At 36.7% G+C, this 22,924-nt stretch overlaps 1 protein-coding gene across 5 annotated transcripts in view; it reads left to right on the top strand.

Annotated features, from left to right (window-relative positions):
• The first annotated feature begins 735 nt into the window (after positions 1 to 735).
• Positions 736 to 22,924, top strand: part of LOC106088778 (dorsal-ventral patterning protein Sog) — a 61,810-nt gene continuing 39,621 nt past the window's right edge. The window contains exons 1-2 of one of the 5 annotated variants that reach the window (XM_059366465.1): positions 736 to 834; positions 2,526 to 2,964. In XM_059366465.1, the coding sequence (XP_059222448.1) occupies positions 2,787 to 2,964 (178 nt within the window). In that variant the 5' untranslated portion in view covers positions 736 to 834; positions 2,526 to 2,786. Of the gene's footprint in view, positions 2,100 to 2,525; positions 2,965 to 22,924 lie in introns of all 5 variants that reach the window. The other 4 variants (XM_059366464.1, XM_059366463.1, XM_059366461.1 and 1 more) reach the window with 4 other exon arrangements.

Genomic DNA, 22,924 nt, shown 5'->3' with positions numbered 1-22,924 from the left:
TATCACTTTTCACACCTCTTGCCACTGATTTAGCAAGAAACTGTGATGAGGATGTATGTACATACATATGTATATATGAACATTTGCAGGCATCTTTGGAATTGACTATAAAGTCTATGGAAAAATCACCACAAAAGCCTGCTATAAGTCCACAAATAGACTGGAATATACAGCTCTAAGTAGCATGGTGTACGCAAAACAAAATCTAATATTATGCGAAAGGGATAGACCATAGACATCAAGGTATTTCTCCTTTATAGCCTTTTATACAGGTTCGTATGTTCGTATTGTATGTTGTTTCCCTTTTACTTGGCAACCACACAAGTATTTTTGTCTGTGTGCGTGTGTGTGTAAGGTTCACAACACATTCTTATATTTGCACCGGATATCCGGAAAAATGTCGTGTGTGCATTGAACCAACCCAGCAACCAACCATCGTCAAGCAAGCCGACGACAACCAATTAACTAATGTTTCCGTTGTCATTGCGACCTTACTCAAATAAATTTTCCATGTTGCACAACATTGTTGCTGGCATTAAATGTTTCGGTAGCTAAACTACCTGTTGTTTTTGTCTGACCTCCCTCCCAGTTTGGTCGCTCACGCTCTCTTACTCTCTGGCAACATTTTGCTATTTTGTTTTGACCTGGCCATACCGATGCAGCCACTGTGTGAGCTCTGAGCAACTTTTTGCCGAGGCTTCGTGTATTTGCGACACTTCGCCTCACCATTAGTACGCAGCGAGTAACAGAGTCGATCGTGTGCCCAACAGCAGCATAATAGCAAGCAAGAAAAATTTTCAACATTTTTACGCAAGAGAGAACGATTTTGTACAAGTAAATTTTGTTTTTACTTCAATGCGACAAATGTGAAGTGTTTTTTTTTTTAACGAATGCTGTGGCAAAAAAAAGTGTGTATGAATTTTCTTTTTTTTTTTTGATTTTGAGGCAAGCAGCTTACACAAATATTTTGGCACGAGAGTGAACCCCAAGACTGCGACGTAGTCATATACCAATTCACTTTACGAAACGCCCCCAGACGCCGCATCACAAGGATCCCCCTCTCTAAGAGTAACAAGATAGAACCAACAACATCCATGTATGTCTCCACATTGAGGGGCATTTGAATGAAAAAAACCGAGAGAGAAAAAAAAACGAAAAACCCAAGCAAAAAAAACTGCAAAGTCAAAAGTTCGCTCTCCCCCTTGACTGGCAAAAGCAACATCAACACGAAACTGAAAAAGTTTTTTTGTTTCTTTTATGTTGTTTCGGTGTTATTTTTTGTCTTCTCTGAGAGCCCCTCACTCAGCTAGCCAACCAGCCCAGCCGCCCTGTGTGTGAGTCGTAATCGTTAACGCCGTCGTCGTCGGCGTCGTCGTTGTCCGTCGTTGTGTACCGAGCAACAAAAACAGCTCTCGTTAGTTTATTTATTCAACGACCACAACCGTGTGTGAACATTATTTTTCGAAACGCGCAACACATAACAACACCACCAAACAACACTACCACTTACTACTACTACTCCTCCCAAAAACAACGCGCACGCCGAACCGCAAAAACTCTTCCATCTCCAAGTTATATGGAAGTGTAAGAAAATATAACAACAACAAATCGAAAACCTGGCTGTATCGAGGAGGAAATCGTAACGAGTTCAAGAAAAGAACTTTTGCGATTTTTTCTTTTTGGGGACTTTTGAACTGGCTTGTACGGACTGAAACGTGTACCGCCGCCATAGCCGCCAAACAAAAATCAACCAAACCGACCGATGAAAAACACAAGAGCAACACCCCGCAACGGCAAAATCTAGTTTATTTAAAGAAAAAAAAAAGAAAAACAAAAGCAAAGTATTCTGCAAAAAAAGAAGCAAACAAAAACAAAAAGGTGAAAAAGAAAACACAACAACAATTCGAACGAACGTGTAAGAATTAGATAAATAGAAAAAAAACGCGAATATCTTAACCTAAGCAAAAATATTTAAAAACAATATTTGTGCCGCTGTCTCCGTCGCCGTCGCAGCCGCTATAGAAAAATCCAACAACAATAAGAAATCAAGTGAAAAAAATCGAATTATTACCAAAAACGAACCTACATAAATGTAAAAGGTGAAGAAGAGAATCATGAATCTATGAAGAATACAAAAAGAAGTTGAAAAGAGAAATAATAACAAATAATATTTCCGTTTCCGCCCCCACCAACCAACCTCTCCCCGCGCCCCATTGAGCGAGGAAAAGAGTTGAAGAAAAAAAAGTGCAAAATCAAAATCGAAAAAAAATTAACAAGCAAAAAATAAAAATATCATTTCAATTCTTCAAGTGTTATCTAATCTACAGCAGCAGAAAAAAAATAAAAACAAACTACAGCCAGCCACTCCACAATTCACTCACCTATTCATTCATATACAGCCAACGCCATACATACACACATCCCCCCATACATTCAGTGCCACTCGAAAGTAATTTGTGTTTGTGTTTATTATTATTATTTATATTTTAATAAATCCATTTTTTTCTCTTACTGTTTGCAAAAAGTGTAAACCAAACAACATCTACAACAACAACAACAACAAAGAAAAAATACGAATATAAAGTAACAAATCGACAATTTTGCAAAGTAGCAACAGAAAAAAAGAAGAGTATATAAAAAAAGTTTCCCAACAAAGAAAAAAGCATAAAAATTTAAGTGTTTTTTTTTTCAAATATAAAAAATAATAACAACAACATCAATAAATAACGCATAAAAGGAAAACTTCCCAACACCCATTCATCAAGGAAAAAACAAAACTCCAAAAAATGTCCAGAATTTATACAACATCACAGAGTCGCCTTTGCGAGTTAACTTCAGTCATGTTCAAGATTTTAATCTTCAGCCTGGTGTGCCTTAGCCAAACAACTTTGGCTTATGGCCGCAAACATTCACCTTTAATTGTGGACGAAGCCGATGGCAATCGAAGGAACAATCGACCAGCGGGTAAGTTTCATTGTATTTTTTTTTGTAATTTAGTTAGCATTTGAAAAAAAATAGGAAAAAAATATTTAAAAATAGGAGAAGCAAGCCAGGGTTTTTTTCCAAAAAAAAAAAAAAACTTTTTAAAAATATATTTTTTTGCACCTAATAAAATTGAATTGCCTATAACTTTAATTTTTAAATATAATAAAAAGCATTCAACTCCTCTTGATCCAAGATTTCAAATAGAATGTTTTAATAAAAATGCAGTGACTGACTACAGCAAGGCCGAAATGGCGATCACAAAAGCCTGCTCAATGCATTTTGCGATATAACATTTTGCCCCAACTTTTTCAAGGATTATTATTTTGGTTATCCATACTTATGAGCAAAACAAACCCGTTGCTCTAAGCTGGACACAATTCCAAAATGCAGTACAGCTAATTGAGTAGTAAAAGAGGAAATGAGGAGTAGAGTGCCAACTCCACTTGATCCAAGATTTCAAGAAGAAATGGTGTTCAAAAATGCCTGGTCAATGCATTTCGCGATACAACATTTTGCCTTAACTTTTTAAAGGGTTTTTATTTTGGTTTCCCATAATTATGAGCAAAACAAACCCATTGCTCTAAGCTGAACATAATTCCAAAATGCCGTACAGCTAATTTAGTAGTACATCAATCACCTATGGGAGACCTCATGTATGTAGCAATCACTACTCATATCTTAGATTTTGTCGGGAAGTTATCACAAAAGGCACCTAGACCTAAAATATACAGCATTATCCTTTGCCCAACTAACCCATCAAAAAGGAATAGTGTGCGGGGCGTTTTGAAGGGCGAAAAGAGAATAATAAGATATTGGATTTAAAGCTCAAAGATATATTTGATGAAAATGTATTAATCAGCTATGCTGATACAGATTGAGGAAGTAATCCCATCTGTAGAAAATCCCGTACGCCATTCGTATTTTATCAAGAGAGTTGTTTGATTTCGTGGGAATTTAAAACTCTCAATCTTGTGACATTAAGTAACACAGAGGCGGAGTTTCAAATACAGCTTGAAATGCTTTATACTTAAAAAGATTGGTAGAAAAGCTTGAAGGCTTCAAAGAGACACCAGTGACTCTTAAAGTAAATAATGAAGAGGCTATGAAGTTGACAATGAAACCCAAATTGCTCAATTTTTGTTTTTTATACCCCTCACCATAGGATTGGGGTATACTAGCTTAGTCATTCCATTTAAAACACCTCGAAATATTGATTTAGGATCCCATTACTTACTTACTTTAATTGGCTATGACAAAATATTTGTTCCATTAGCCTAATGTAGAATAGCGTTCCAAGCGCCTCGATCTTCCGCGCTCATTCTAAAATCTCCGACACCAAGTTTCAAGGTGTCTCCCCCCACTTGATCTTTCCATCGGGCTTTTGATATTCCCAGGTTTGCGTGAGATGGGGAGGCCACCGTAGCGCAGAGATTAACATGTCCGCCTATGACGCTGATCGCCTGGGTTCAAATCCTGGCGAGACCACCATAAAATTTTCAGCGGTGGTTATCATCTCCTAATTTTGACGAAATTTTTGAGATACAATACGATGTAAAAACTTCTCCTCAAAAGAGGTGTTGCACTGTGGCACGCCCTTCAGACTCGGCCCCTTATCATTGAGCTTAAACTTGAATGGGACTGCACTCATTGATATGTGAGAAGTTTGGCCCTGTTCCTTAGTGGAATGTTCATTGAAATTTTACCTCCTATTGATGTAGGTCGTTGGGAATTGCAAATGGGCCATATCGGTTAAGACGTCCTATTAAAATGGATCTTCGCAATTTCGCGAAAAAATTGGGTTTCTCCACTCCTCTTGTCTTTTTCTTTTTAATCTTGTATAACCTCTGGTACGAGGTCTCACATTTTCCTTTTTCTTCCCAATGGGTCAAACTGTCCTCCAGTGAACTCACCTTTGGTGGGCGACCCATTCAACCTAATCTAACCTTGCACGTAGTGTTCTGTTATGACTTCCAACAATCGCGTCAAGTCTTATCTTACTAGGAACTACCTTACACATTCCCGTGGAACTGGAATCTGTGCGTATGCCTTTAGCGGGATGTAAGCTAAATTTTCAGAACCAGGCCCGTAGGGCAACAAATGATAGATGGCCGCAAAGGGGGGTTGTAAGCATTCCAAAATTATGTAGCCTAATCAAGACTTGAAGAGGTCTACCGCTTTGCTGCCGCTAGCTACAACAGACGTCTCAGTCATTATGTCCTTCATGACAGGTCACTGTCTAATCGGAGAACATGCTGACAGACTGAAGGTTGTAACTAACGACTTTTGCAGAAGCTGTGTTTGTGTCCCGCACTTAAAGTCAGAAGGAGTTCTACTTTAGGTTCTCATTTCTTTGAAAACCTGTCTGATTTAGCGGATATGAACATTCGCAAGTTGCTGAGATTTTTAAAGCTATCTGGATGGTTCGGCGGTTCAGAACTAGAAGGCATCTTCCTACTCCTGTTTCTGTGGGATCATACTTTTTTGCTAGGGCGCCTTGGTAGCCAAGTTAGTAGCGTGCTTGGATTACCAGTGCAGGAGTCATGGGTTCGATTCCCGCCAGAAGCCTTGGTCTGTCTCTACTGTGGTATCACAATGGACTTAAAATTGTCTAAGTGAGTCTGTAAAGGACTGCCACTCTTACCTGACCTAACCTTCCTTTTTTCTGGCAGAATATGGGAATATTAGTTCTAGATTAATTTTTGTCAGTTATTAAAATCGTTAAGGATATCAGAAAATAATTAGGAACAGTAATTACAGGAGAGTATTTTCATACCTTTACAATAGCAATGTTGGTTAGGTGTTAACATTTTCTTTAAAAATTAGTAAATTATTTTTCTTTTACAAAAATGTCTATCAACATTTCTAATTTTTTTTCTCGTTTATTTAAAAACCTTCTCAAATTGAGAATTTTTTCCTTCTAGAAATAAATTCCCTCAACTTTCTCTTTTCTATAGTTCAGTATTCTAATAAGATTCCATTTGGTTTCCCCCTAAAAACTAAGCTGCAACATTGTAAATCCTTTGATATGTTGCTGGCAACCAAGCAACCAACCGGAAAATAGGGAAATTCCCACACTCCTTGTGACCTGTGTTTAAGATTTACAAAAATTCTTGGGATTTTATGGCTAAGTAAATAAAACCAAAACTCACGCGTACAAAAGGGCGTATGAAGAGACTAGATTGGTGGACAGACAGACAGACGGACGGCCAGCTACATTCGCCAGACAGACAGGCAACAAAATGTCTGCATATACTTTTACAACACATTGTAAAAAAAAAACAGTGCATCACATGTCGTTGCCTTTTGGTATTTTCCAACAAGTTGACATATGTTGGCTGCAGACACATTTTTTTGTTGCGAAAATCCGGAATTTCCCATCATATAATTGTGTTGCAATGCTGTGTGGCAATGACCTAAGGTACCTGGCAAAGCAGACCACCCACTCAAATACCTACCAAAAGGGGAATTCCCAAGACCAGCAGGGTATTTCACACAAACCAAGCAATAGGCTGCAGTGGTGGCATGTGGGAAAAGTGAAAATCCCAGAAAAGCCCAGCAAGTGTGTAAATGTCACTTTTTGCAGTTGTGCTACAAGTAATCATGGCATGCCTCCCATAAACCAAGCCAAGAGAACGACAATCCCATTGCTGATATGTTACCATGTCATTTAATCCCTTAGGAGGTTATGATGCTTCACCACTTGCCGCTGGGATGCTTGAAATGTGGGAAATTCCTCAAAGAGAACGTGCAGCTTGTTCGTTGGACCAGCAAGGCATCTTTCCAAAGCTCTAATTGTTTGAGTAAACACATTTTTATTGTTGTTGTTTTTTTTCTTCTTTCTTTTCGAAATGCTAGCTGGCATGGCATTGCAACTCTTGAATGTCTTTTAAGTGGCATTATTCTTGTCTTCCGACAGGGTCTACAGCACAACCATTATCTGCCTTAAGACCCAGGAACTGTTAGACATTTAGTCGTCATAAGCATTGTTCTTGCTGTTGAGCAGAGCTAAATGTCTAACTGACTGACTGTCTGACTAAGTGTGCTTCTTAGCATTGTTGTAACAGCATGATTATACCATTTAAGGTTTGTTTGGAAAACTCCAACTATACTCTTACATGGCTACAACAACAACCCGACATTTTCCATTTCTTTTATCTGCAGCTTTATGATGGCTACGATTTGTTCTAAGCATTAAAACAAACCCCCACAGGCCATGGCTCCCACAACCAAAAGCCGACAAAGATAAAGGGAAAATATTGAACATTTCTCTTCTCTGGTGGAGCCAATTTGTCTATGGATTTCGTTGGCTTTTGAAAACTCGTATACTTGTCTATACTCTATTGATTTTATATTCTTCCCCACATCTTTTTCTTTTCTTTTCACTTCATTACACTTTTATACCTTTTTAATGCTTTTGAGAAATCAAACACACAAATAGCCTAACTTTAAGCCGCTTAAAAATTCTTTACATTTCATTTGAATTCCTTGTTAAGAAAGACCTCCATGAATGGCCCAGCATTGATTTCATTTCAGTTCAGTTCGGTTCAAATTGCAGTTTGTTAGGGGATTTAGCAGCTTCCTGTTGTTCTCTTTTGTTTGTAGGGATTTTCCACAAATTTTCCTTTGCAAAGATTTATTTTGTATAGCACTGTTGTATTCTATTTAACAGGTTTTCGGTTCGTTTGTTTTTTGGTTTTTCTAGGGGGGGGAAGTGTTGTTGCCAAGAATTACTAGGAGTTAAGATTTGTGATAAGATCTGGCAGATGTTTTTTTTTTCAGAGCCTTCGTATTTTTTTCACTTTGGTTAGAGGATTTAATTGGCTTTAATAGAGATTTTTAATTACTAAATGGGACAAGGTAAATCACAATTTTAGGGCCATGAGATAATAATGGATAAACCAGAAGATTTTTGTTTCTCTAAAGCACAAACATGTTTAAACGATGCTATGTTGAGGGAGTTGATAATCAGGGAGTTTGAGAGTTTCTAAAAATATGTGGCAATGGATTGAAATCTTTCTTTTTTGAAGAGTTGCCATAAAACATTTTTTCCGACACATAAAACTAAGACGATTAAGCCATGTCCCTCCGTCCGTCTATCTGTTGAAATCAAGCTACTAAATATTGTGAACATTCCATTAAGGAACAAGGGATACTTCTCTCACTTCAATGAGCGCTGCCCGTTAAAGTTTAAACTCAATGATAAGGGTCCTCCTTTTTTAAACCAGTCCAAACGGAATGCCGCATAGAAACATCACTTAGAAGAGAAGTTTTTACGTGGCAGAATAGCTCCCAAATGTAGCCAGCATTAGTAAAGGGATAACTGCCATTACAAATTTTCTTGATTTTCACTTCGGGGTTTGAACCTAGGCGTTCTGCGTTGGTCGCCTAAAAACCGTTGAAAACTCGCTACAGTTTTTGAAAATTAAGATAATGAACTGAAACTTGTTTTAGTCCACGGACAAGCTGTGATCAAAGTTAGGCTTTATCGTACAACCCCCATATAGACCGATTTAACGATTTAAAATCTTTTGCCCATAACATGCGAATTTATTACCTGATTTTGCTGAAACTTATCACTCTGAGCTATGTTTGATCTCTCGATAATCGTTCCGTGTAGGGTCTGTATTGGACTCTATTTAGATAAAGCTACCAATATGCCGATCTCCTGGTTTAAGGTCTTGGACCCATTATTGCAATTTGCAAATTTGCCCATGAACATTCCATTAAGGAACAAGGGCAAACTTCTCGCATATCATGGAGTACTGTCCGATTCAAGCTTAAGTTGAATGATAGGGGGCCTCCTTTTTACAGTCTAGTCCGAATGCCGAAGTGCGACTTAATAAATTTTTACTAGTTTTAAATTTTTTACTATTTTGTTATTGTTTTTCATAGTTTTTATTATTTATTAATTAGTATACCACCATCCTATGGTGGAGGGTACCATAGGATGGGGGTATACTAATTTCGTCATTCTGTTTGTAACACCTCGAAATATGCATCTGAGACCCCATAAAGTATAGATATTCTTGATCGTCATGTCATTTTAAGTCAATCTAGCCATGTCCGTCCGTCCGTCTGTCGAAAGCACGCAAACTTTCGAAGGAGTAAAGCTAGTCGCTTGAAATTTTGCAAAAATACTTTTAAATAGTGTAGGTCGGTTGGGATTGTAAATGGGCCATATCGGTCCATGTTTTGATATAGCTGCCATATAAACCTATCTTGGATCTTGACTTCTTCAGCCTCTAGAGGGCGCAATTCTCATTCGATTTGGCTGAAGTTTAGCATGAATTATTTTATTATGACTTCCAATAACTGTGCTGAGTATGGTTGAAATCGGTCCATGTTTTGATATAGTTGTCATATAAACCGATCTTGGGTCTTGACTTCTTGAGCCAATAGAGCGCGTAATTCTCATCCGATTTGGCTGAAATTTTGGCATGAGGTGTTTTGTTATGACTTCCAATAGTTGTGCTGAGTATGACGCAAATCGGTCGATCTTTTGATATAGCTGCCATATAAACCGATCTGGGATATTGACTTCCTGAGCCTCTAGAGGGCGCAATTCTCATCCGATTTGGCAGAAACTTTGTACAACAGCTTCTCTCATGACTTTCAACCTACGTGTCTAATATAGTCTGAATCGATCAATAGCTTGATACAGCTCCCATATAGACCTATCTTCCAATTTTGCTTCTTAAGCCCCTACAAGGCGCAATTCTCATACGAATAAACTGAAACATTACACAATGACTTCTACAATGTTCGGCATTGATTTATGATCCGAATCGGACTATAACTTAATATAGCTCCAATACCATAACAGTTCTTGTTCAATATTCTTTGTTTTGGCTAAAAAGAGATACCGCGCATAGAACTCGACAAATGCGCTCCTTGGTGGAGGGTATATAAGATTCGGCCCGGCCGAACTTGGCACGCTCTTACTTGTTTTTCTTTGGCTCAAGCTATGGTTTTTCCTTATCAGCTCTTGAACATATATGTAACAATTTTCTGCTTTCAACTGGCACAGAAAACCACAGCAACAACTTCTTACAAATAAACACACACACACAAATTGCATATAATTAAAGCTAAGTTTGTGTTTTTCTCCAGCTCTCTCCCAATCTGCGTACCCAGCTGGTTGGCATGGCTGATATTGAAATGATTTCCTTCTTTAGACATTCATCAGCGCCAACAGCGCAACAGAATCAATTTCCCATACAATATTTTACATCATTGACTTGCTTGACTTGGCTCAGTGGCGTCTTGTGGCGCGTTTGGCGTCTGCATTGTCGTTGTTATAACCATTAGCAGTTGTTTGTAATCTTCGGCATAGAACACATCTTTAATTTAATAATTTATTTCCTTTTATTAAGAAAAGAAACAGAAACAGTGCTAGGGGAGTCAGTTTATGGATTTCTAACGGAAGCCATAGCATACTTAATGTTGGCGGTATTTGGTGTTTCATAGGAAAAAACTTAAGAAACCCAAACCACGAAAAACTGAAAAAAGCACAAAAAATAGATTTATAACTTAATAATAAAAAAAACTAAAGTTACAGAGGCTGAAAGGCCAAGTGGGCAAGCAATCGACATCATCGTCATCATCATTAACATCATCATCATCATAGTCGTAGTCAACATCCCCAGCACCATCATAGCCAGTACCAAGCCAGAGCGATGAAATAAACCAGGCTTTAATTATAAGTGATTTAAACATAAAACCCACAAGCTTTTTGCCCATGCTAACCCCTTTGTATTTCATTGATAGTTTTAGGCGCAAACATATGTAAGTTTTCCGTCTGTCCGTCCGTCCATTTGTGTCTCTTGTGTGTGTTTTTTGTTTGTTTCCAAACATATGTATGTGGGTTAGGCGTACGTCTACAGGTTTAGTTCCATAAGTTAATGTCGGCGTAGTTTTTTTCTTGTCTGTCGGCTGATTTTTTTTTGCTACATAAAAGATATAAAATTTAATTTTAATGAATGAAAAATCTTAAAATGTTTATTTTGTTTTCATGAATGGATGGCTGGCTGCTTGATGGCTGATTTGAACTTCCATACCAAAAACAAATAAAAAAAATAAAAAAAAAATTATAAATAGGCGAGCAGACTACAACGGCGACGTTGTAATGAATGAAAAATTGCAACTACGCATTTTTGGTGATTTTTGGACTTTTTAAAAAGGTGTTAAAAAGTGCTTTTTCTTCTTACACAGATTTCCCCCTTTGGCATGGCCGTAATGCTAGTAACGCGTTTTCGGTTTACAGCCATTTAAGGCTTTAAGGCGTCACTCAAAAAATCGTTAACTGTGACAGTCTGCGATACGTTGCTAGTCCATACATATGGATTGGTTATTTGGTTTATCATTTAAAACAAACTTGTTAATAGTATTGGTTGTTGTTGTTGCTGTTGCTGTTGTTTTTCTTCAATCAAATCAAATTTCTATGTAGGCAGAGGAAGCTTTATATGCCCACTTAGGTGTCAAATTAACACACAAACAATGAAGAAAACGGGGGAAAAAAAAACATTTTTATTAATGGATTGTTAAACAATTTCGCAAATAGTAGCTAAAAGCAAAGAAATCAAAACAAAAACAACACAAATTTCAATTAACTAGCAAATCCAAATGTCACTCAGGCTTTGCTTGGTTTTCGATTAAAGTAAGCCTGGACTTTTGCACAAATGCCTCATTGGATTTGGCAATGCCATTTCCAATGTTTGAGTTGAGCTTAAGCCTACATGCAGCGAAGGCATGCGCCCAGGCTCTGAGGCATTTGTCTGGCTGCCCCAAAGCAAACTTCAAAACCAACACAAAATTGCAATTCGCAAGTGAAAAGCAGAACGGAAAGGATTGAAGTCTTAGATACAACAAGATTTCATAAGCGAATGAATGAACGAACGAACCAACGAACGATGGACAGTTGTTTGAAAGTATGCAAACTTTGCTAAATTTACTTTTCTATTTAGGGCTCAATTTTGGCCTACAAAATACAGCTACCATGTGTGAATACGTGTTTGTGTGTGTGTGTTGGTTGTGTGCAGATCTGCTTTAGCCGGGCAGTTCAATAATTTGTTGCCTTAAGACTCATTATTTTCATGCTACATTCTTTGCTTATCAATGTAAAATAATCTCTTGCTGTAAAAAAAAAACACTCACACACACACAAAATGACTTATTTATGCATGTTTTATAATTTCATCGCACACACAGATCTCTCTACACCCTGTCGTCGGTTTTTTTGCTGTTGTTTTTGTTGCTGTGCTCTTCTATTCAATTTTGCCGGCATACACGTTGCATGAGTAATTTTCTTTAAGCTTCACCAAATTTGAAAATCTAGATAGACGAAAGACAGACATTACGGCACATTAAAATGAACTACTTTTCATGAAGAGCCAAAGCAGCCAGGCGTAAATCAAATCACAGTGAGGGAAAAATGCTGCAAAACAAAAATTTAAATTAAATCCAATGTAAATTCACTAGAAAAAATTTAAAAATTAATGAATAAAAAAAAAACAAAAAGGGCATATTCCTTTTGATTGTTTCAGAAAAAAAGGATTGGTCTCCGACTTAAGAAAAAAAAATGCATAATAAGGAACAGGGACACAAACTTCTCACATATCAATGAGTGCAGTCCGACTCAATTTTAAGCTCAATGATAAGGGGCCTCCTTTTTATGGCCAAGTCCGAATGGCGTGCCGCAGTGCGACACCTCTTTGGAGAGAAGTTTTACATGGCATAGTAGCTCACAAATGTTGTCAGCATTAGGAGGGGAAAAACACCGCTGAAAATTTGTTCTGATGATCTCGCCAGGATTCAAACCCAGAAGTTCAGAGTCATAGGCGGACATGCAAACCTCTGCGCTACGGTGGCCTCCTTAGCGCAGATTATTATTATCAACATTAAAATATATTTTTTTTTTATCGAAAGGAAATTAAAAAAAAATTTGTAATAAGAGTTTCCTTAGCCCCTAAGTTAAAGTCCTATATACCCTCCACCATGGATCGCATTTGTCGAGTTCTATGCGCGGTATCTCTTTTTAGCCAAAACAAAGAATATTGAATAAGAACTGTTATGCTATAGGAGTTTTATCAAGTTATATTCCGATTCGGACCATAAATGAATGATGAACATTGTAGAAGTCATTGTGTGATATTTTAGTTCATTCGGATAAGAATTGCGCCTTGTAGGGGCTCAAGAAGCAAAATCGAGAGAACGGTTTATAGGGGAGCTGTATCAAGCTTTTGAACGATTCGGATCATATTAGACACGTATGCTGAAGGTCATGAGAGAAGCCATTGTACAAAATTTCTGCCGAATCGCATGAAAAATGCGCCCTCTACAGGCTGAAGAAGTAAAAAAGGGAGATCGGTTTATATGGAAGCTGTATCAGGCAATAGACCGATTGGTACCATATTAGACAAGTATGTTGAAAATCATGGGAGAAGCCGTTGTACAAAATTTCTGCCAAATCGCACGAAAAATGCGCCCTCTAGTGGCTCAAGAAGTCAAGATCCCAGATCGGTTTATATGACAGCTATACTAAATTATAAACCGATTTGTATGATACTTAACACAGTTGTTGGAAGTGATAACAAAACACTACGTGCAAAATTGCAGTCAAATCGGACGAGAAATGCGCCCTCTAAAGGTTCAAGAAGTCAAGACCCAAGATCAGTTTATATGACAGCTATACCAGACTATGAACCGATTTGAATGATACTTAGCACAGATATTGGAAGTGATACCAAAACACTGCGTGCAAAATTTCAATCAAATCGAACGAGAATTGAGCCCTCTAGAGGCTCAAGAAGTCAAGATTCAAGATCGGTTTGTATGGCAGCTATATCAAAACATGTACCGAATTGGCCCATTTACAATCCCAAACGAACTACACTAATAAAAAGTATTTGTGCAAAATTTCAAGCGGCTATCTTTACTTCTTCGAAAGTTAGCGTGCTTTTGACAGACGGACGGACGGACATGGCGAGATCGACTTAAAATGACATGACGATCAAGAATATATATACTTTATAGGGTCTCAGACGCATATTTCAAAGGTGGAGAGTATAATAAAACTCTCATATGACTAAAAAAAATCTATTAAATCATTGACATTAAATGGATGAATGCACCATTTTTTGCCACTGAAAAGTGCATTCAGTCTAAAATTTCTCTAAGACAACTGTAATTTAGAACATTTTTCTACCCATTCCATGTTTATCGGTTAAATAAGTTGTGCCACCCACCATGGGGGCAAATGTAAACCCTCATTTGGCTACATATCTTCAACGAATCTTTGTATAAAAATAATGCTAAAACAAAACCCCAGACCCTAAAAAAAAATCGCTGTAACACTTTCGTTAATCCTCGTGATGTTAACTGTGAACAAAAAAGGGGGTGTGTTTCATTTCACGCCTTCAAAATTGCCAGCTAAGCCATAAGCCATCCCCAAGCATCGCATCGCATCGCTGCCTCCCTCGCCTGCGGTTTTGACAACGTGGATGAATTTAGCAGCTGAAAATCGGCAAATATAAAGTCAAATGCCAAAAAGGCTAAAAAACATGTGATGTGCTGTTCCGAATTTTCGACTTTTGTATCAGACTCATTTGCAAACATTTTGCACAACAAATAGTTTAGAAATTTATCATCATGCTGGTGGCAGAGGTAGAGGCAGCAGCAAAACGGCAGCACCAATGCATGCCAATGCACGTTTGCTGGGTGAGACCAAAAGTAACATGTTGTAGATGCAAAAAAAGTTTATGCTGTTACTGCTGCTGCTGCTGCCCCTCTTGCTGATGATGATGATGAACGATCACGGACGTTCTCACACACTCTACTTACACCATCACATATAGCAAACCGAAAAAAAAACAAAAATAAAACACCGACTATCAACAAATTTAGCATTTAGTTTATTTTTAAACTTGGATAAAAAAAAATTTAGAGAATAAAAACACACATACTATATTAACAAAATGTCGGCGGCATTTGAAATTCGAAAAAAATAAACCAACAACCATTTCTGATGTAAACGAAGCGGACAGCAACACGGAGCAACAGCAGAGCAGAAGCAGAGGCGGCATCATCATCATCATTTGTTCATTGTTCACAATGATATAATGACCATGGGAATGATGATGATGATGGCGAAAACTCAGACGACTTTCATGTTCTGGGGGAAGAGGTGCAGGGGGAAGTGACTAAAAGTCTCGTGATTTGATTGTTAAGGCTAAGTGAATAAAAATCGCTTACAATGTTTGAATTGATAATAAAACAGCACACAAAAATACGTCAAAAAAAACCTCAATTCAAACAGGTCAGTATACATAGTCAGGAAAGCAACAAAATGCGATAAGAATAATCTTTTTAATCATATAGGTATAGGTACTCGTATATTTTAGAAGGTTTGTCAAACAAGGGCAATCAAAACAGTCATAAACTGTATTTTTTTTTCTTTTCATTTTCTGAAGCGCCCATTTAATTAACATTACTTTCCGTTGCATTTTTCTGTTTGCTTCTGGCTTTAGTTGCCAAATGGTTTTTTTTCTTCAGATATTATCAAATTGTCGGCTGTGGCATGGGTACTAAGGTGGCAACAAACAAATGTATCGCCTCACTGATGTTGTCTGACAGAAATTAAGTCACGTAACGCATAAGGCATCTCATATTTTTTATTTTTTTAATTTTCTCGTTTCTACTGTTGCTAAGCGTTTTTCTAGCTAGCCTTTGTTGAACTATTGTCACATCATTTACCCAATACATTTTTTTTTGTTGTTTTTGGCTAGGGTTTGTGTGTCTGCCATTTAATGAATACGCTGAGAAATTGCCATTAAGGTGTTAAAAAAAATTAGTATCATTTATTCATTTGTTTCGTTTTTTCCGCTGGCCATTGATGGCGATGGTTCATGTGAGTTTAAACTGGATTGCTAGAAAACTAAGGAACTATACACTTGTTTGGTCTCTGGTTAAAACAGGTCTCTAGTGCAAGCCTAATTTTTAGGCCTTGTGGATTATGAGACATAAAACATATCACCAATTAGGCAAATAACAGACTTAGTTTGAAATGCATAAAAATAAGATAGGTAGGACTTTTACTCCATAATTGCTACATGGTAGATATAGGCATATCCATCTATCTGTCAAACTTTTTGAGAAAAAAAGAACTATACACTTCAAATTTTTTATAAACTTGTACTTGTGATGAATGTATCTCCTAAAATTTAAGATTTTTTTCCTTGCTCCAAGGATTTTCGGTAATAATTGGGAGCACAAGAAGAAGCAACGACCTCATAATAAGTGCGTTATGTTTAAATAAAGGTATCCCTATAGATTTAGGCCACCGTAGCGCAGAGGTTAGCATGTCCGCCTATGACGCTGAACACCTGGATTCGACTCCTGGCGAGACCATCAGAAAAATTTTCAACTGTGGTTTTTCCCTCCCAATGCTGGCAACATTTTTGAGGTACTATGCCATGTAAAACTTCTCTCCAAAGAGTTGTCGCACCGTGCACCGGTCTGTCGCTACTGTGGTATCACAATGGACTTAAAATAGTTTAAGTGAGTCTGTAAAGGACTCTCACTCTTACCTAACCTAACTACATCCTCGGTTGAATTCACTATATCATCGATAAACTCTGATTCTTGATGAAGCTTCATAGCCAAAAATTTAATTAAGCTGTTGAGTTAATCCACGTCGAAAGTTGTAAAAAATAATCACACGAAAATGTTCACGATTTAATTCATTTTTTTGGTCGACATGAATCTTTTAAGTTACTGTAAACAACACAAATAGCGCTCGTATGTCAAAACGTTCTGAGTACACATAACATCAAAAATGTCAAGCTTAACGACAGAGCTGTCAGTTGGCAGATTGCAATACAAGGGTTGTCCAATCCCGAAATATAAAAGGTAACCCTCGTATAACTTTGTTTATTTGTTGGCAATGCTAGAAGTAGAAGAGCTGTTCCATTAATGCAGAATGGATAGAAAAATATCCAAAAATAGTTAAAAAATCTAGATCGAGTGAGGAATGTTCTATCCTTATGCGTCAGGCATTTGCGGTCATATAATACCATGTCAGAGAGAGAGAGAATATTAAAAAAAATCCACAATTTTTTTTTACTTAAATAAAATTTTTATTTTTTTTATTAAAGAACAAACGACGTCATTTAAGAGTTTAAATTATAAAAAATATTAAAAATTAATAATTTATTGTTAAAATTAATAAATTAAAATATTTTTATTCGTTATGGTTGCCTATTATGGCTTGGTCATCGATTTCATATTTTTTTTTTCATTTAGCTCCCAAAGGGAAGAGATACGGTTTGTTTGACCATGAGAATGCATATCACTAGAATGAAAGGTTTTTATTGATTACAGAAAAGAAATCTCCAGACATACAGGCGGAATGGACACAGACAAACACACCATTGGCGGACGTTTCGGGCGCTTGGTTAAGGCCCCTCATCGGCGCCATCGTGTTCAGTGTGCCACAGTTCATAGCCTGCTTGTCTCTGTTATATATGCTTAGAACTCACAGGTGATTTCATATGGAATCAAAGTAGACCACAACAAACTAACAGTTGTACAACATCTCTTTATGTGTCAGTTCCTTCATCTAGTGACCTTCAAGCTATTTTTGACTGAGTTCGTATCTTTCTAGTATCAATGGAATTGGTGGATTTCCACCATAAAGCTGATGGACATGGCAACCTGTTTTTTCTAAATTTTTTTTTTAATATTTTTTTTTTTAATTTTACGATCATATAATGCCATGGATTGGGGAAAATTTAATGTATTAAAATACAGTAAAATTTGCTACGGAATTTATAAAACCAACAATTAAAACAAAAAAATCCAAAAATATGTCTTTCCTTATTCACTTTTTATACCCTCCACCATAGGATGGGGGTATACTAATTTCGTCATTATGTTTGTAACAACTCGAAATATCTGTCTGAGACCCCATAAAGATTTTAAATACTTTATCGTCATGACATTTTAAGTCGATCTAGCCATGTACGTCCGTCTGTCGAAAGCACGCTAACTTTCGAAGGAGTAAAGCTAGCCGCTTAAAATTTTGCACAAATACTTTTTATTAGTTAGGTCGGTTGGGATTGTAAATGGGCCAAATCGGTCCATGTTTTGATATACCTGCCATATCAACCTATCTGGGGTCTTGACTTCTTGAGCCGCTAGAGGGCACAATTCTTATCCGATATGCCTGAAATTTTGCATGAGGTGTTTTATTATGACTTCCAACAACTGTGCTGAGTATGGTTGAAATCGATCCATAACCTGATATAGCTGTCATATAAACCAATCTAGGGTCTTGACTTCTTAAGCCGCTAGAGAGCATAATTCTTATCCGATTTGGCTGAAATTTTGCATGAGGTGTTTTGGTATAACTTCCAACAACTGTGTGCTAAGTATGGCTCAAATCAGTTTATAACCTTATATATCTGTCATATAAACCGATCTTGGGTCTGGACTTCTTGAGCCACTAGAGGACGCAATTATTATCCGATTTGGTAACTCGTTTTAGATAAACAAAGGATAAAAGAAAAGAATTGCGTTACTAATTTAATTGAATCTTGGAGAACACAGTAGGAGTATGTGTGTAAAATTTCAGCCAAATCGAATAAGAATTGGGCCTTTTAGGGGCTCAAGAAATAAAATAGTGAGATTGGTTTATAGGAGACCTGTATCAGGCTAAAAACCGGTTCAAACAAATCAATTTTACCCAAGACACAACATTACATTAAAAAAATCTTTGCATTTCATATTTTGATTAGAAGACTTTTCAGCCATATAAGGTGCGATGGCTTCAAGGGCCGTACGTCGGTATGTTACATTTGTATCGTATTAATTGCGAAAACGTCTCTGTGATACAATTACCTCATTAACCACGCTCGACAACCCTGTCTTTTAGCTGTATTCTTTCCCAATCCATGTGTTTTCGTGTAATGACAGATTTTTTGTCTGCAACAATTGCACTATTACACAGCTTCCATGGTGCACATTATTCTGAGCATCTATTAGAAGTTGGTATTGGTGGTTTCGAACGCTAGACAATAGCAACGGCACTCGCTGTTACTCCTTGTGCCCAGGTTCAAATCCCGAGCGGGCTCTGCCGGATTTTTTCAATTTTTGTTTTTTTTTAACTAAAATTTATAAAAATAGTTTTCTTAATTTTTTTCATTAAAAAAAACAATAGTAATACGTCAATGCAAATTTCTTAATTAATTATCAAAAAAGAGTTTAAATTATAAATTTATGAAAATAAAGATATTATCCTTAATTTTTTTTAATAAAAAAAATTGAAATTTATAAAAAAAATACTACATCAAAATAATTATTCTTAACAAATTATTAAAAATTTGATAAAAATCGTATGAGAGAATCAAGAAATATACCTTAATGAGTTTAGCGATTGCATTTATCAACTTCATGGTGCTTATATGCGACTATTATTAATATTGTTCCATATATCATAAATTTGTTCTCCCTTCTCTTCACTTCATTAAACATTTCTTTAACTGAAGTGTGTAAATTGTCATTAGATCATAAATTTTCACTCAACAGTTATGTGGCATATATACAATATAATCATGAAGTGCGAGTGGTCATGATAACATCTTAAAAATCATGAGCTGTGGGGCTTTGCTTTTTTTTCGAAGCAGCATTATTTGAACATCTCTACTCTAGAATCTTAACCTTTTATGGTCAGTGCCCAAAATAAAAAAAAAAATACGACAACTTGTCAACATTTTACATGACATTTTGACAAATAAGGCAATCAATTTTTTGGACAAAAACAAAAAAAATGACAAAAACTCCAAACAAATATACTTTCATGTAGCGCCATTCGCATGAACAGCGGCGGCATACTGCTATTAATGGCCAAGGGGTTCTTTTTTTGAAAAAAAAAAAACATTATTTGATTTTGTTATTTGTTTAGTTTTCACCCATAGAAATCAAACAAACATTTATTTTCTTTGTGTTTTTGGAGAGCAAGTCAAAGAAAAAAAGACAGGCTCATAAATAAAACTTTTATTTATTTAGTTTTTGTTTTTGGTTTTTTTTTTTTCATTTTCTACAACTTCTTGGTTGGTCACTGCGTCGAGGTTTTCAAAACTTTAGAAAATTGATTTCCAACCGAAGAATAATTGCCGTCTTAGGTAAATACCTACATACGTCCATAGCTGGCAACAATACAGACAACAACACAGCGAAAATGATTGACTAGGTCGGCTGATATGATTGACATTTCAACACTTAAAAAATGTTGGCCCTAGAAATCTATCACTCAGAGCAAATTTAACAAATGAGTTGTAAGTCCTATGACCATACAGAAATAATTGTGCCAGTTGTGTAGCAATCATTTTTAATTTTTTTTTTATTCTCTACAAAAAATATCGGTGTGGTTATGGTTAAGTTTTGTGAATAGTTTTTTTTTTTTATTTTTGGGAAAAATTTATGGTTTGTTTATTTATTTATTTACATTTAATGTTGTCTTCTATGTTATTGTTTGGTTTCTCCCTTCGAGTTATAATGGGGATGCATAAAGAGATTTAGAAAAAATATTTTGACTTTGCTTGGGCCAATAGCGCAGATTAACAACCAGATACCCAACAGCCGCCATTCGGTCAGATCTTTTGAACTTTGTATCATAAAAACTGAATTTTATATTTTTTTTGGTTTCCTAGCAACTAATGAAAACCAGCATATGTTATAGAATTATTTAAGCGAAAACTGCAGAGTACTTTGAGAACAACTCTCGTGCGGTCTAAAATTTTTTAGTTTTTTTTTGTAATTTTCTCTATAGCTATATTATAGCCACATATATAGAGAGCTAGCGTAATTAGTTTGAACGATTAATTACTTAAAAGCTGACCTCAGCAATTCGCTTTTAATTAAATCTCAATTTTATAGACATTTGCTGTGAGTGCTTTCATGGTGGCAATAGTGGTGGTGGTGGCGGCGGCGTTGACTCTGTTGTTGTTGCCTACATATGTCTAGATTTTGTATTTTGAGCCAAACGTCATTTGGGCGCCAAATATTTTAGACAGCATTTTTTTACTGCGTTATAAATTATCGATGCACTCACTCACTTAATGCACATTGAGCAAAAGGCGATACAAAGCCAAAACAAGGCTGTCAACTACACCATGACAAAAAAAAAACATTCCTAAGCAAAATGGTAACAATAAATAAATTTAAATAAAAAAATTAGTATTGAAAAATTTCAGCCAATTCGAGTAAGAATTGTGCCTTTTAGGGGCTCAAGAAGTAAATTAGAGAGATCGGTTTATATGGGAGCTGTATCAGGCTATAGACCGATTCGGACCATATTCAACAAGTATGTTGAAGGTCATGAAAGAAGCTGTTGTACAAAATTTCAGCCAAATTGGATGAGAATTGCGCCCTCCGGAGGCTTAAGAAGTCAAGATCCCAGATCGGTTTATATAGCAGCTATATTTGATTATGAACCGATTTCAACCATACTCAGCACAGTTATTGGAAATCATAACGAAACACCTCATGCAAATTTTCAGCCAAATTGAATAAGAATTGCGCCCTCTAGTGGCTCAAGAAGTCAAGGTTCAAGATCGGTTTATATGGCAGCTATGTCAGGTTATGAACCGATTTAAAGCATACGCAGCACAGTTACTGGAAATCATAACGAAACACCTCATGCAAAATTTCAGCCAAATTGGATAATAATTACGCCCTCTGTAGGCTCAAGAAGTCAAGATCCCAGATCGGTTTATATGACAGCTATATCTGGTTATGAACCGATTTCAACCATATTCAGCACAGTTACTAGAAGTCATAGCAAAACACCTCATGCAAAATTTCAGCCAATTCAGCGTGTAAGAATTGTGCCCTCTAGTGGCTGAAGAAGTCAAGATCCAAGATCGGTTTGTATGGCAGCTATATCTAAACATGGACCGATATAGCCCATTTACAACCCCAACCGACCTACACTAATAAGAAGTATTTGTGCTAAATTTCTTTTACCTAGCTTTAGTCCTTCGAAAGTTAGCGTGCTTTCGACAGACAGACGGACAGACAGACGGACGGACAGATAGACGAACGGATGCACGGACAGATGGACAAATGGACGGACATACGGATGGACGGACGGACATGGCTAGATCGACTTAATATTACATGACGATCAAGAATATATAAAATTTATGGGGTCTCAGACGAATATTTCGAGGTGTTACAAACCTCCAGGATTCGAACCCAGGCATTCAGCGTCATTGGCGGACATACTTACCTCTGCGCTACGGTGGCTTCCATGTTATCGTTATCGCAATAAATTCCATATAAGTGCCACCTAAAAACGCACGGTCCTTGAAGCCTGCACATCTAAAGGCATCCGATGATGTCCTCCTTAACTAAGTGGTCGAAATGCGTCATGCCATGGTTGGTGTTGTTATAGGTTAGGTAAGAGTGGCAGTCCTTTACAGACTCATTTAGACAATTTTAAGTCCATTGTGATACCACAGTAGCGACAGATCATGGCTTCTGGCTTATACTTCTTAAGCCTATAGAGGGCGCACTTGTTATACAATTTGACAGAAATATTACCCTGCAAATGTTTTTTTTTGTCTTTTTAAGCTACAAACAAGTTTAGTTTTTTCTTCGAGTGTGCCTAGGCAATATTTCAATAGCCAACAACATGGACTTTTCGGACATTTTCCGTTCAAAGACAACAAGAGAAAGAAAAAAAAAATATGCACAAAACCAAGCAAATGCAGTTCATAGGAATTTTGTTGCTGTTATTGTGGCTGTTGCTATTGCTACTGTTTGCAACGCTCCCTTCATAAACAAAATTATATTTGGCCATTTGGCGCTGTAACTGGCAAGTCAATGCACTTCTAAGCACTTTTCTGTCTATACATATCGCCAACTAAATAATGCATATGCA

The sequence above is a fragment of the Stomoxys calcitrans genome, chromosome 4, assembly GCF_963082655.1.
Source record: "Stomoxys calcitrans chromosome 4, idStoCalc2.1, whole genome shotgun sequence".
NCBI lineage: Eukaryota > Metazoa > Arthropoda > Insecta > Diptera > Muscidae > Stomoxys > Stomoxys calcitrans.
Note: the sequence above shows the minus strand (reverse complement) of the source record. Positions and strands in the feature narration are given on the sequence as shown.